This window comes from Camelus dromedarius, chromosome 4 (genome assembly GCF_036321535.1).
Source record: "Camelus dromedarius isolate mCamDro1 chromosome 4, mCamDro1.pat, whole genome shotgun sequence".
In the NCBI taxonomy this organism is placed as follows: Eukaryota; Metazoa; Chordata; class Mammalia; order Artiodactyla; family Camelidae; genus Camelus; species Camelus dromedarius.
This window is the reverse complement of record NC_087439.1, coordinates 38,642,594-38,658,707: the sequence shown is the minus strand read 5'-3', so window position 1 is coordinate 38,658,707 and position 16,114 is coordinate 38,642,594. Positions and strand designations below refer to the sequence as shown.

The following is a 16,114-nucleotide window of genomic DNA, read 5'->3' as shown; positions in this document are numbered from 1 at the left end:
CTTGGCAGAGATGTTATAATGAGAAATCAAGTATCAGATGAATAGCTCTCAGACATGAAGATTTAGTTCATGAATCAATTTAAGGAACTCTGTGTGCTGAGTAAGTTCCTGATATTTTTTCTAACAATAGCAATATTTGTGAAAAGAAAAGCCCCACAGCCAAGAGGGGAAATAATACTTACGAGTATTGTGTCAGCAGTTCCAAATCATTATGCATGTTGATTGGATATGCTTCACTGAGTTCAAATAACTTCTCCAGGGCCTCATAAATGAAAATGATGCAAATAAGAGAAGCAAAAGCTTCCTCAGTAAACCGGGTGATATAGCAGACAAGGGAGCTTGCATCAGTGGCCACAAGTATAATACACAGGGTTGCAGTCCAAAGTCCAATACTAGCTCTTAAAGATAAGTATGACAGCCCATATTCTCTAGGGACAGGAAAAGAACAGTAGAAAGAAGGTCACTTGACAGCTTGCCACCATTTCAACCAGATGGAAGTAAGTCTAATTCAGGAAGTGAAAGTAAATAAGCCTCACATCCCATGAGTATCTAAACTCAAGACTTTGTCTAAAGGGAACACCTAAGAAACAAAACTAAAAGGGACTCTCAGTGCTTAGAAATGAATATAATTTTTAATAAATATTACATAACAATGTACATAAATATTTTACTTTTCTTTTACTTCCATGGAGAGACAAAAATGCCAAACTGAATCAGATCAGCAACTTCCACCTTTCCCAGCAGGCCTTCAAATATGACGTTGGGAGAAATATAAATACAGTAGAGAAATAGAAAGGGACTAAGAACTGAAAGGATACAACACTTACTTGCAAAATTTAAACAAAATCTTTTCAAACACCAAAACTGGTCCTGTACTGCCTAATATGGTGAGAGGCTGTCCACCAAAGAGAGAATAGGCTATCCCAGTCATGGATGCTCCAAAGAGAGATTCGATTGCACTCTGTGTGGAGATATAAATGATTCCATTACCTAAGCTGTACAGGCTTTCATTATAACTAGGGAGAAAATATGTAAAATACATGGAGATATTCTTCGTCCTTTGCTACGAAGAACCTAGCAACCTTGGGCAGGAGGTGGGTGAGGAGGATAAAAAAGGCGGCAGTCAGCAGACTATGAACGGTAGTGGATGGAGATGTGTCCTTTCCACTTTATCTCATTTTTCTTTTGCTTACTAAAAGTTGACATGTATTCACAATAAATGTCTGGCAGAAGCATGGCCTGTATATATGGGAAATGAACCTCCTCTGAGGTAGGAACTGGAGCCTAAAGCTAGCCTAGGAGTGGGGGGCCAGGGATGAGATCAGAACCTTCTGTAAGATAAGAATTAGTTCTGAGGTATTCCACTCCCAGGTTATCAGTTCCACTAGCCATCTAGGACAGTGACATGAAGTTTATCTGCCAGAGCATATACATCACATCTCTCCTCAAAAAGGAACCCAAAATTAAATGCTCACTCATCTAACTATGAATCTTAAAAACTGATTAAGTTTCAAAGTCCAGAGAAAAGCATCATACATACTATTCGACCTTCAGTTGCCTCTCCCAGCAGTCCTCCAAATGTGATGACAGGAGACATACACGCGCAGTAGAGAAACAGAAAAGATGCTAAGCACTGCAGGCTAAAAGCATCTCTGAAGTCACTCCAGAAGTATGGAGCTTTTCTTTTGATATCTAAAATAAGTCCCCCAAAAATCCTAAAATAGGGGGGAAAAACACAATAGTGAAATACAAATACAAAAAAGACACAAATCAAAATGCTCATTTGCTTTGTTGCCAGGTCACAGTATACGTTTTCTATCCACAGAGATGAGACCCATATAAATCTACTACATTGTACTACCATGATCTCTAGGAATGGCTTTGCACCACCGGGTTATCTCAGTTCCTAACCAAATACTGTGTCAACAACCAAAAAAATCCTAGGTTCTCTCAAACAAGGTCCACAGCTGTTCATCAATCAAAATTCAAATAATGCGATTTAAAGATTACTCTAATCTCTGTGCCATTTTTACTACAACCTACTCCTAAAATCAGGCCTCGACCCTCAACCATTGGCAATATTTTCTAATTGTTTATAGTCCATTTAGCATAGCAGAAAGTGAAGAAGAGAGGGTAAACGGGCTTTTCTATACTCCAATAGTGAATGTCAGCCTAGAGAGAAAGAAGTGGTGTTTAACTATGGCTCCAGTTACCTATTCTCTGGGGAAAAAAAAAATCACCAAATACTGTTCCAGGCAGGTACCTAAATGGCCTACAGACAATAGTAATACTTACAGAGACACGTAAGTTCCACAGTTGCTTTCATTTTTAGAAAACTAAGGGGGAGACCTTATAATAACCAGTCTACATAAATGTAATTTTGATCCATTACTGTCTAAACATATCTGAACATCTATCATTCACAAGATAATAATGACCTTGCTTGGTATAAATCATACATTCTAAATGCATCCAAAAACCACACTGAAACATGTGAAGGGTGGTATTTTGGGGGGGGGGGGGGAGAGAAGAATTAAACTGTAAAATGTTGCTTAAAATCTGAGGACTAGAATTTTTTAATCTATTAAGAATGAGAGCATTAATAAACAGGTAGTTTTATTCTTTGAACATTTAATAATATGCAGACTTAACATTTGACTACTAAGAGCTCTTTGTGCTCCACGTAACAAAGATGTCATATTAAAATGAATAAGACTATGATTAAGTTCCTACGTGGAGGTTAAAAAAAACCTATTATGTTCTAGCATACTGCCAGCATGCTAAATATATTTGCATTATGGAAAAACACTGAAGTTTTGTTACTTATTTTCTAAATAGGAATATAATCTGGCAATCTAAGAATCATCTCCAAAATGATTATTCTCTTGAGAAACAAATTCTGGTTTGCCTTGAAAAATGTACATCTTCAGAATAACTGAAAATTTTGAGTATTATTTTTAATTACCCTAATCTGAATGACATAGACATGACAGTAACTTATTAGTAACTAGCTTACTACTATGTGAATGATAGAATCATCATGTTTTTCTAGTGATTGTTTCCATCAGAGGGATATGGAGTAGGAAAGGTTGAGAAGGATGAAATTTCAACTGAAAAAAAAAAGGACATTTAAAATTCAGAGAAGCATGCACGGAACCTGTGTGTGAACACACACACACACACAAAGATCATCTTAGATTCCCCGACCTGTGTTTGGTAAAAATATGCATAGTTTTTATTTGGGGGATCATTTCCAAATGATTTGTTAGCTTGCCAAGTTCACAGTTTAGAACATTGTTAATCTACTAGTCTATTTATTCATTCTTTATGTTTTGTATCCCACCTAACCCTCCAAAGAATTTGAGGTGGTTATTAACTATTACTTAGTAGTTAATATTTATAGATTTGATAGCACTTTCTATTAGACAACTGTTTTCTAATTAATTACTTATTAGGGTATACAGTAGTCTAAATAGCTGTCCTATTACTGTGTAATAAACGTGCGTTTAGCAGGAAAAAGCTAAATCCAGAAGTGGGAGGTCACTGCAGAGAACAGTGCAAGAGCAGCCCAGATGTGCACCAGCAGCCCCAGGAGAGCAGATGAACAATGGATACTGCAAGTCAAGTCAGCAACAGAATCTGTGGAAGAACTCTGGAGAAGCGGAGATACCGGATATTGGTGACCTGGGAGGATTTAGGAGGCAGTAAGGAAAAACGAACTTTGAAAAAAAAAATCTAAGCTATGCAGCATGTTATACCTGAGAGATAGGGGGAAAAAAAACACCAAAAATAAAAAGACAGCATTTGAAAATATGAAAGTAAACAGGAGTGACAACGTTTCCAGTAAAGGGAAGAGGAAAAAATTGTTTTTTGAACCATTTCAATTTGGTATAGAGCCTGAGGAAGACATAAAAGGACATTTCCTCAGAGACAAAACGTAGATAAAGGGAAAGAACAGAGGAGAATTAAAATGCACAGAGTTGTCAGGAACTGGGAAGTCAGCTTAGAGGACACAGGGAAAGCAGTGCAGGAAGTGGCACTTGAGGGGAGGGGAGCACCAATCCTGCAACGTCTTTGCAATTGCCTTCAGTTATAATGGAGGTTATGTGCACTTATTCCCTAAAGAGAGACCCACCCAAGGGTTTCTGATTTTCTGCTCACACATTGCTTGGAGAGAGACAAGCTGTCAAAAAACCATAAAGAATCATTTTAAGAAATAAATTGAAGCTTTCATCTCTTCAAAGATGTGTGAGTAGAAAAATAAATCATATAGCTCTTTCAAATTATTACCTTAAAAATAAAAAATACTATTATATACATCCTACTTGCATGTAATGAAATAGGCTCTATAAGACTGAGTTCTTGGTATTTATTTTTATTTCCATCTTGAACTTGAAGATTTCAACAGGCTCTTTTGGAAGGGACAAGTGACAGTTTTCTTATTTATTCTAAGGATCTGTGAATGCATTTTATGCATAGCAATATGAAAGACTAGGTAAGATAAAATGGAATGGTATATTCACTGCTCTGGTTTGGCAGTAATGACAATCCTTAGTAGCTACAGAGAAAGCAAATTAATTGGCATTTTCACCCCCAAAGAATAGGTATTCAAGTATAAAAACAAATTAGGTCTCGAAACAGCAATTCCCAACACACAAGAACGGTACATTACTTGGTCTCTCAAATCCCAGACAAGTGCTTTTACTAACCTTCCAGTTCGCTGGAGTTCAGGTCCACTATGTCCTCCGTGGGGCTCAGCTTCCCCGTGCGCTGCTGTTCCATTTGGTACAGCAGGAATCTTCCTCTTCTCCTGCGGGAAGTTTTTTTGGTTTTGTTTTTGTTTTTTAATTTCAGGTGCTAGTTGTAAATAACAAAAACAAAATTTTTCCCTTGAGGCAATATGCAGAGTGGCTAGGAACCCAGGCTGTTACTTATTTGCTGTATGACTTCTAGAAAGTTACCTAGCCTCCTAAAGCTTCAGTTCCCTCCTCCTAGTTCCAGCTAGAATTTTAGCTATAATACAGTTCAAGCTATAATTCTAGTTCAGTGGACAAATCAGGTCTATGGAGCTCACATGCTATTGGGGAAAATAAGAAACGAACATGTAAGTAAATTAATTCTACAGTGTGTTAGATTAAAAACTGTGGGAAAGTAAAAATCTAGAGCAAACTAAGGAGGTGGGAGGTGTGGGGAGGAGGGAATGGCAGTTACAAACAGAGTGGTCAGGCAGGCTCAGACACAAAGTGTCACTGGGGAAAACCCTGAGGGAGTCAAGAGAATCAGCCACGAGAATAACTGGAGGACAACCAGGCAAAGGAAACAGCCAGGGGGACAGTCTTAGGGCAGAAGTGTGACTGAAAGATTTGAAGAACAAGGAACAGGCGGCCAAGGAGAGAAGTGAGCACAGGAGAAAGTGGCAAGAGATGACTGAAAGAGGTACAGAGAGGCCAGATTGTGTGGGTTTTGTGGCCCACTGTAAGTGTTTGGCTTTTATTCTCAGTGAAATGAGGAATTTTTGCAGGGTTTTAAGGAAAGGAGTAACATGATCTAACACTCTGGCTGCTGTGTTGAGAACAGATTCTCGAGGCCAAGAGTAGAAACAAGGAGACCAGTCAGGAGGCTATTTCAGTCACCCAGGAGAAAAATCACGGCAGCTTGAACCAGGGTGGTGGCAGTAGCAATAGTGAGTATAATTCTGGATAAATATTGAAGGCAATGCCAAGAGTATTTCTTGGCAGGACAGAAGTCAGGTATAAGAGATAAGAATAAATGTTTCTGGCTTTATCAATTGTAAGTATGGAGTTAGCACCTATCAAGACAGGAAGGTACAAATGGAATAGATTTTGGGAAAAGATCAGTTTCTTATATACTTCAGGAAGCACTATATTGTCTTTTCTAATATAAATGCAAAGATGTATTCAGGTACAGAAATGAGACAATCTACAATTCCATTCCAACTCTGGCATGTTGAATTTTAGATATCTGTAAAACATCCAGGTAGAGACACAGGATAAGCATTTGCGTATCCTGTGACTCTCAAGTTCAAGGTGAAAATAGATTTGGAAGAGGATTTAAAGCTATAAGACTGGATGATATTACCAAGAGAAGGAGTATAGAGGAGAGAAGCCAACTAAGGACTGAGCCCTACATCACTGCAACATAAAGAAATCAGAGAGAAAAGGAGGAATCAGCAAATGAAACGGGAGTGACCACTGAGGTACAAGGAAAACAAAGAGTGTGGGGTTTTGGAAGCCAAGCAAAGAAAGTATATCAAGGAAAAGGGAGTCATCAACTCTTTCAAATGTTGCCGAATGATAGGCTAAATAAAATAGAGACTCGGAATTGACCATGGGGTTTAGCATTGTGGGGATCTTTGGTGACCTTCATATAAGTCGATTTTAGTGAAGTGCTAAGAGTAAATGCCTTATTGGAGTAGGTCTGAGAATTGAAGGATAAAAAAGAACAAATTCTTGCCATTTTAACAACATGGATGGATCTAGAGGGTATTATGCTAAGTGAAATAAGTCAGACAGAGAAAGACAAATACTGTACAATCTCACTCATGTGTATATTCTAAAAAACAAAGCAAAGGAAGAAACAAAACAAAAGCAGAATCATAGATACAGAGAACAAACAGGTGGTTGCCAGAAAGGGAGCCATGAGGGGATGGGTGAAATAGGTAAAGGGAATTAAGAGGTACAAACTTCTAGTTAGAAAATAAGTAAGTCATGGGGATGTATTATAAGCACAAGAGCACAACAGCATAATTCATAATAGTTTAAGAATATCATCAGAAACACTAGTAACTTTGCATGGGGACATGCACTTAAATGTCAAATCGCCATGCTGTATACCTGAAACTAACATAATATTTTACTTTAACTGTATTTCAACTAGAAAAGCAGAGAATTGAAGGAGAGGAATTGGAGGCAGATAGTAGCGAGAACTCTTCTGTTGCACTGGGTTACGGAGGGGAACAAAGTAATGGGTGGGCAGTGATACAGTACTGAGAGTTCTTTTTTTCAGATTTGCAAATTAACAATGTTGTTTGCTAACAAAAATTACATAATACAGAAGAAAAGAACTGATGATATAGGGGAGAAACAGGAGAATTGATGGAGTAATATCTTTGAGCAGAAGTGAGGAAAAGGGATGTGGGGCATGGGTAGAAGGCTGACTTTGGATAATTCAAAGTCAGGAGAAGGCAGAGTATGAAAGTGCAGATGCTGGCAGGTGGGTAAATATGGTTTGAGAAGTCTATGGAAGTTCTCTTTTGATCATTTAAATTTTCTCAGGGAAGTGGAAACAAGTCAACATAACGAAAGTGAGAGTCAGGAAGGATGTGTATGAAACTTTGAAAAGAAAAAACAGGTGTGAAACAGTCACACAGAATGACTGAACTAAGAAAGTATAGTATAATGAACTTGGAACATCTAAGAGCACTTGAGATATGTGGTCATGAATTATGTGAGCTCAGTAAATGCAGTTGTATGTTTTCCTTTAGTCACACTCATCTGCATCAGTGCAGGTACAGGCTAGAGTTGGATTCAGTGTTGTGGTTTTGACAAGCAAGTAAGTAGCATGAGAGAAAAGCAAAGAAGCTGAGAGTATGCACAAGGGAGTGACTATAATGACTGACACAAGTTCTAATGAGTATTTTCAGGGGTTTTCCTTGAGATAATTGGTTATTCTTTTCTTAACTGAAAGAAAAAAACATTAAAAAATACTGTGATTTACACATTCCAAAACAATAAAAACCATGGAAATTATCCCACGGGGGAAAATATTATTGGAATGAGTATGAAGTTAGAGTGCTTAATGTATTTTAATTCATTTCTCTCCACTTAAGGAAAGAAAACAAAGTTCCATAGTATCTATTATTAAACTGCAATATACATTAAAAAATACTAATGTTCTAAAGAGAGTGTTTCTAATTCAAACTCATTATATAAAACTGTGCTGTCTAATGTGATAGCTATTAACTACTTGTGGCTATTGAAATTTAAGTTAATTAAAATTAAAAATTCAGTTCCTTAGTCACAGTAGTCACATTTCTGCTGTTCAACAGTGGCTTGGCTTATTGGATGGCATAGATATAGAACACTTCAATCACTGCAGAAAGTTCTATTGGACACGCTGACAATCAGCACAGAGAGGTTAGGGCATCTGCTCAGGGTCATACAAATAGATAATAGCAGAATCCAGGTGCCTTGTTTCTTAATGCAACATTCTTTCTACTACCACCTCTCAATACCCAGAATCTAAGAATTAATCCTGATTTTAAAGAGTTTCATACAAATAATTTTAAAAATACAGAGCTCCCATGCCTCCACTTGCCTCAAAAACATTCTCTCTCGAAAACAAGGTGTTTTCAGAAATTCTTGTCTTTAGTTTTAATGTTTGAAAAACAAACTGGTGTCAAGTGATTTTTAAACTCTCATGCTCAACGTATTAATATTTTCACTGAATTTTCCCAAATAACATCAATTACAGAGATTCTTACTAATTCAAGAAGCATTATACTGTCTTTTCTAATTCGGTAAGTGCAAAGATGTATACAAGTACAAAAATAAGACAATCTATAGCCCCATAAAATTACTCCTTAAGTAACTTACTATGTTTTAGCAGTGGATCAACTGAAATTATGTGGTGATGGTTACAGAATCACTAAATTGTAATTTTTGACAAAAGAAAGCAAACAATCTTTAATAATTATGAAGTAACTTCAGAATGAAAATACAGGAATGGAACATCCTTAAATTGATAATGGAGTTGAGATGACTTTTTTAAACACTCATGATTGAGTAGTACACCTTCTCATTTGCACACCTCTGGCTAACTAGCAAAACTTCTATGTCTAAGGCTGGGTCAGTTAGGCCATTGCAACTAAGGCAGTAGAGTCAGCTACTAAGGCAGCTGGACTCTGCAAGGACAAGAGCTGAAGGCGAGGCTGGGTAGACGACAACCGGGAGGGTTGCAGGAGGCAGATACAGTAGGAATACAAGTGGCAATACGAGAAGTGGGCTTAACGAACATTTGGCTACCACTCTCAATAAAGTCATTCCTGCAATAAGACAATGACCCCAAACAATAGCAACAGTCTTTATTCTTAGCTTTCTGCATTATATAATGAGTAAAATGCACATTAGATTTTTAGAGGGATAATTTTTACAATGTTCATACCATATCCCTACATGAAAGCAACACATACACAAGAATTATTAAAAAAAATTCTTCCAGTCATAAATGTGATCAGCAGTAATAGGGAGTTTTCTATGTAATATGAATAAACCATACCCTTGAATTTTCCTAATACTTGCCAATTTCAAAGGGCTGGATCAGTAATGGACTTTCTCTCAAGTCATATTTATTAAAATTTAAATTTTCCTCCAGTGTATTTTTCAAGGTGAGTCTAAAATCTTTCCAGGCATATGAGACTGTTTTATTCACTAGCATATCATCAATACACCAAATTTGTGTTGAATGGGAAAAAGGAAGACTTTGCAACTTCATGCCCCTGACTTCTTGGAGGTTGAATTGGTTCTAGTGGCAATTCCAAAGTGGTGGGAAGTGGGGGAGTTCCCCCACACCAACAAGCAATGCTCAGGACACCAGCAAGGTGTCCTACAATTTAACTTAATTCTGACACTATCTACCCTGAGATAGCATCGGGTTCCACAAGCTGAAGGCTCAGTCGGTCCTGCAAGACTGCCTGCCACTCCACTTTAGATGCCAGTCACAAGCTCAGGTTGTTACTAGTGTTTCTGACCAAATGGCTATAAATCAGAGGTTCTCATAAACTCCTTCTCAGAGTCAATTAATTTTCTAGAATGCTTCACAGCACTCAGAGAAATGTTTTGCTTACTAGATCACCAGTTTATTATAAAAGGATATAACTCAGGAACAGCCAGATGGAAGAGACGCATAGGGCAAGGCATGGGAAAAGGGCAAGCAGCTTCCATACCCTCTCCAGGCACACCACTCTTCCCAATCTCCATGTGTTCACCAACCCGGAAGCTCTCTGAACCCTGTCTTTTTGGGATTTTATGGAAACTTCATTACACAGGCATGACTGATTAAACCACCCGCTATTGCTGACTGAATTGAAACTCCTGCCCCTCTCCCCTGGGGAGAGGGTGGGACTCAAAATTCCAACCTCTAATCACATGGTTGGTTCCACTGGCAATCAGCCCCCATCCTTAGGGGAATTCTAAAAGTAACTTCATTAACATAACAAAAGACACCTTTATTGCTTTTACCACTTAGAAAATTCCAAGCATTTCAGGAGCTCTGTGCCAGAAATAGGGATGACGACCAGATATATATTTCTTATTATAAATCACAATACCACAGAGGTTATAATTTAAATCATTTGAATCTTTTTGATTGGTTATATTATTTCAATACATGTATTTAAAAAAATAACAAAATGATGAGATTTTTAAGAGTATTTTCATATACACATACCTGGGAAGGAACATTTTTTGGAGGCTCTATTCGAATGCTTGGATCCCATTCTCCAGGAGGGAGAACAGTAACCTGATCCAGAAATTCATCAATTCCTGATACCAAGTCATTACGATCTTTAGCTTTGTAAGCAACATCATGAAATACCTATAGAAGGAAAATAAATATCATTTACAGATAGAAAATAATTAAAAAGCCTTAACGTGTTCTGTGCTTTCACTTCCGAGTTATCTCACATGTGATTATAACACTTTGAAGAAATAAAGTTCTAACTAAAGAAGTTTTTCATGTAAAATACTGTAATTTAGTTTATACCATGAATGTACCTAGTTAAATATTTCTCTTAGAATGCTACAATGAATGTAAAAATTTCTGGAGGCAAGAGTAAGAGAAGGGAAAGGAGGATGAAAGGAAATTCATTATCCTGGAATTAATGATTTAAACTTGGCAAAGTTTGTTTATGCATGTATAAATCAAACTTTCCAAAAGAACCCCTTGCTTAAAAATAGATAAAAATTTATAGAATATATTAGAAATTTTAGTAATATTTATACCATGACATACATAAACTAACTTAAAAGGTTAGTTCTGTTTCAATTTTTAAATAATAATAAAGTTGTTACTATTTTCTTGAATTACATCTATAAGCGTATATTTCCAAAGAATGAGTTACATTTGCACGTGCATGCACACACACACACACACACACATACGTTACTTTCAAACAGAAATCATAAGTACCAGTGTATGATTTATCACATTGCCTTTTGTCTGCCATAGTGACTGAGAAAACATGGGTCAAGATTAAGCTTCTATGAACCTGGATGCCCAAGTGATTAAATGAGTACAGGACCTCTGCCAGCTTGTGATGGACACACAAATGATAGAAATAAATCCTTTTTGTTTTAAGCCATTAGTTGATTATTACTGCAGCATAAACTAATCTCTCATGACTAACATACAAGGGAATGATATATTTAATATGTTAAGTGAGGAAAGTAAAAGTAAAGGTAAATGGGAAACATTAATTTATGCTAAATATGATATAAATATTTCTGATCCTTTTTGTATTTCACATGCTATAAAGTGGAATGGACAAATATTTGAGGTTTGGAACTACTATATTATTCTTTATGTTTATCTATATTATAGTGACCAAATATCCCAAAACATTCCAGGGAAACTTCACTTTTCTTCTTCCATATTCTATTCTACTTTTAGACTATTTGTTTTAGTTTCTAGCTTTCTAGGTATTCAATCTAAACTGCTGAAGAAGTGATAATGATCATTTTCAAAGGCTTTTTCTTTACTTTCCAACTAAGAACATTTCATAAAAAATCACTGGTATGATAAGCATATATAGTCTTTGTTTAGGATAATACGAAGATATAAAAGATATATTAATAATTTAGTTGTACTTTGAGAAAGATTTTTCAGAATATTGAAAACATAGATTTCCATGTTGCAAGTCACTGGCTCAGAATATCTCTATTCTTCTAAGTATCTTTACTTGGCATGAGACCTAATCTGAATATTTAAGGATTGTAAATGTCCACAACTAGAAACATGAAAACTATGAAAGAAAACAGTTCATCAGTAAAGACAAATATAAGTGAAGATAGTAAATCAAACATGTGCAAAGCTCATAGGAAGGCTGAAAAACAAAAGTAGTAAAATCATCTACATTCACAATAAGCAGTTAAAAAACACATGAAACAAATAGATGTCAAAATCGATGTCAAAAACAGCAGTTGTGAGGGGTGGAGAGTAAAATGCAGAGTTGTTAAAATGTGTTTGAAATTAAGAGATCAGCAAGTTAAAACAATCTCATATATATAAAAAATCATACATATATGCATACATACATCATGGTAACAAAAACCCAAAAACCTCTAATAGCTAAAAAGAAAAAGGAATCCAAACATAACACTAAAGACAGCCATCAAATCCCAAGGGAAGAGAAAAAAAAGAACAAAACAACAAAAAGCAAACCCCAAAACAATTAACAAAATAGCAATAAGTAAATACACATCAATAATTAAGAAGCCACTAGAAGCTAGAGAAACAAGGACGGATTCACCCCTAGAGCCTTCAAAGAGAATGTGGCCCTGCTGACACTTTGACTTCAGGCTTCTGGCCCTCCAGAATATGAGTTCCAAACCTCAAGATTGTTTTAATCATCTAGTTTGTGGTAATTTTTTATGGCAGTCATAAGAAACTAATATACTCATTAAGTTGGTTCTTTCTGAAACAGATGAGAAAAATTTTTCCCTAGCTTTTGGTTTCTTATGTGTAACCATCAATAATAACTAATTCATATAAAACCATAAAACATAATTTGAACAGATATAATAGAAGAATTTATATTGAACCCCTAACACAAGTTCAAATTTTCAGATTTCATAACTTAGAAAAAATTATATATAATACTAATTTACTCTTCATATAAATTTTTCAAGTATTACAAGCCATATATTTCAATAAATACACCATTAACTTATTCAGATGAGATTCTAGAAAATGTATAATCCCATTTGTCATTTACTAGTAAATTTTGAATTTATGCCCTTTCTGTGATCTTCTGTGTTTTCTCTTCTTTAACAATAAAAATGATTAAATAATAAAAATATTTTCATAAGGTGTTGGAGAATACAAGAAAGCAGTTTATATGATACTAGTGTTTATGTTATTCTTATAATCTTACATTTTTGAGACATACATCTCTTTGAGAAGCTGATAACTTTTTCCAGTCCAAAAAAAAAAAAAATCTACATACAAAGTTTTACATAGAAAAATTAGTTTATCAAAGAAATCACAAGCTTCTTGAAATCCATCTACAGCTCCTCTAATGATTCAAAGACTCCCAGGTTAAGAACATGCACATTGAGGCAATTGTAAAGAGAGCCGACAGATGTTGCATGGCTTTTGGTGTTATGTATACTATTCAGATAAGCTGCCATTGTTCTTTCTTGAGACTTTAAAATTAATGTGCCCAAAACAAGATTGTAATGATATTAACAGTGGTGCTCATTTTGGAAGGATACTATAAGAGGAATATTAATAAATATATCCTAAATGTCACCAAATAACAAATTTTTTTTAGAGTACGAGGTTTTAAAACATTATGTCCAGGTGTGTGAATTTATTACCCCTTGTAAACAAATTTTTCCAAAGGAGATTTTACAGTAGAGGCATTTAAAAGAAAGGGGATTCAATGTAGAGAAATCTGATTCACAGCAAATTGTCATGAATACAGAACTCCAAAAGTTAGGTGTACCTAGTTGGGGGGAAATGTTCCCAATGAACTTGAATAAATACCTCATCTGTCATTAGGGTTGCAATTGATCTGCCAATCTCATGGTATTGTTGACCCTTTCCCAGGGGTCCCAGAAGAATGAACAAAAATCTGTAAGTAAGAAGAAAAAAACAGTACTTCAAGGTAGAAATATAAAAATAATTTCATTAGTACAGAATCACTCATCTCAAAGGAATTACTGAAGATGGAGATTTCAGTGTAAAGTACTTCCATATTTTTTACAGGTTATTACATATTTTGAAATGTTTTATAATGTTTCAAAATGACTCATGTTTAAGATCCTTGAGCAACTGGAATCCATGATTATTTTGATCTGTTCCCCCCATTTAGTTACCTATAGAGCCTACACAGTTGTTAGTGAAAATTTTAAGTATTCTATAATCCTTAGAGGAGAAATTTGAGAAAAGTAAAATCTGATCTAATCTTTCTTAATTCTAAGGAAGAGAATTCACTAATATGCAAATTACAGGACTAGGTAGAAGGGGAAAAAGATAATACAGTAGTATTATAAACAAAGAAAGAATACATGGTCCAAAAAAACAGTAGGTGTATATAAAATTTACATTAAGTAGGAAAAAATATTGCCAGAAATCAAATATCAGGTAGAAAGAAAAAAAAATCTGTTAATTCCAATGCTAGAGGAGTAAAAATACCAGCTGTACTATGACAGTCCGTCTAAATTAGGTTGAAAGTCTAGCAAACTCATCGTTACACCTGCAGCTTTTGAAGAAATCAATATGCGTTCTAACTTTGGAGGACTGGTAATTGTTCTATCTCTGAAAAAGTCAATGCTGCAGGGAAATTGTGAGAATTTTAAAATGCCCTGTATCCTGCAATATAATTCTGCGGTATTCATTTATTAAACGGTTTCTGTTCTTAAGTGGGAAGACTAATGGCTTTATAAGGTGTACTGAAATAGGTACTACAATTCTACCTTTCATTAGTTATAAACTTCAGAGATTTTCCTGTTTTTACGTGATGCACATATTATACAATCTTAGACAGTCTGACATTAATTTTTTGTGTCAGTTGTAACTGAATCTAAGTCAATATCTAGTACACAGAAATGTCCACCATATATTTGAAACAGTAATAGTTTAATGTGGTGGCATATGCTTTACCAACTATACTTTTAAGAAATTTCCCAACCTATGTATATCTTATTATTTTTCAGGTTTTCATTTCATAGGCTATTTATAAAGTCCCCCCAAATTATTTTCTGACATTTTTACTATGTGTTAACTGTTATACTCACAATGTGCCCTTTTGTCCTCCTAAGAGAGGATAATTAGGAGCCTTGAATGGCTTTCTTTATTCCATTTGTCTAACTAATCTTCTTCTATTTTTCACCTTTTTCACCGTTCCTAACCAAATAGTCTAGTCTTTTAAATCTCTCCTTATACAGTGGCTCTACGTGCCCCTAATTTTTTCTCCATTGTTCTCTAGATACATTTTGCTATGTCAGTATGACATGAGGTCACCTAAACCTTGATAGTTTTCAAAGAGAGGGTATATAACCCCATACGGCTTTTCCTTACTCCTGGGAATTTTTCTTTTCTTTCCTTTGAAATACAAGAACCATCACTGTCATAGACAGCCATCATTTACCCAGAGCTCATCAGACACCTTCCTAAGTGGTGGAACAAGAACGTACTGCTTGGGAGACTGCAACGGAATTTTAAACTACTAAAATAATACCTCTACATTTAGTAAGTTTGACATCTTAAATCTGAATCCCAAATTTCCAGAAATTCTGAATGTAGATTACAGGTTGTATGTAGAAAAATACAGCCTTAATCATATGGTCAGATGCCTCTTTAATGTGCTCAGTTCATCCTTCCCCCCTTTTAATAGAAGTTGGTATGTATCAGAAGTCTTGGTGGCCCTCCACCAATAATGAACTTCTCTGTACAACCTGAATTGGTAACTAGCTTCCTGCCTCGAATCTATTCTGTCACAGATTCAGGTACAGGTACTCAAACATTAAATCCCATTCCAGTTATAAATGAGGCCTCTCCTGATAACTAGTCCATATTTTCGGAGTATCTTATCCAAAATCAAAATACAGAATGATGTAATTTGCTATGTTTTGAGTTACACCCAAATATCCACAGAAGACACATATTCTGCAAACCCAGTTGCCACAGCACCTGAACTGTTCATCATTTTAACCTGGCTAAGGCATTCAGTGTTTGGAAGGAGAGGCCTACTAGCAGCATTTGAAACAACTCCAGCTTGAAGCAAAGGGCACCATTCAAGCGGGACGTGGGACCCTATATAGATATGTTTTGCTATGAGACCAGGATCAGAGTGAAAGACTGTCTATACACA

The 16,114-nt window shown here is 35.7% G+C and overlaps 1 protein-coding gene across 6 annotated transcripts in view; it reads right to left on the bottom strand.

Annotated features, from left to right (window-relative positions):
- SLC4A10 (solute carrier family 4 member 10) overlaps positions 1-16,114 on the bottom strand; it is a 250,903-nt gene that overhangs the window by 75,769 nt on the left and 159,020 nt on the right. For all 6 annotated transcript variants that reach the window (XM_064484852.1, XM_064484849.1, XM_064484850.1 and 3 more), the window contains 6 exons: positions 13,786-13,873; positions 10,468-10,614; positions 4,710-4,810; positions 1,541-1,715; positions 828-961; positions 183-428 (listed from right to left, as the gene is read on the bottom strand). In XM_064484852.1, the coding sequence (XP_064340922.1) occupies positions 183-428; positions 828-961; positions 1,541-1,715; positions 4,710-4,810; positions 10,468-10,614; positions 13,786-13,873 (891 nt within the window). The remainder of the gene's footprint in view (positions 1-182; positions 429-827; positions 962-1,540; positions 1,716-4,709; positions 4,811-10,467; positions 10,615-13,785; positions 13,874-16,114) is intronic.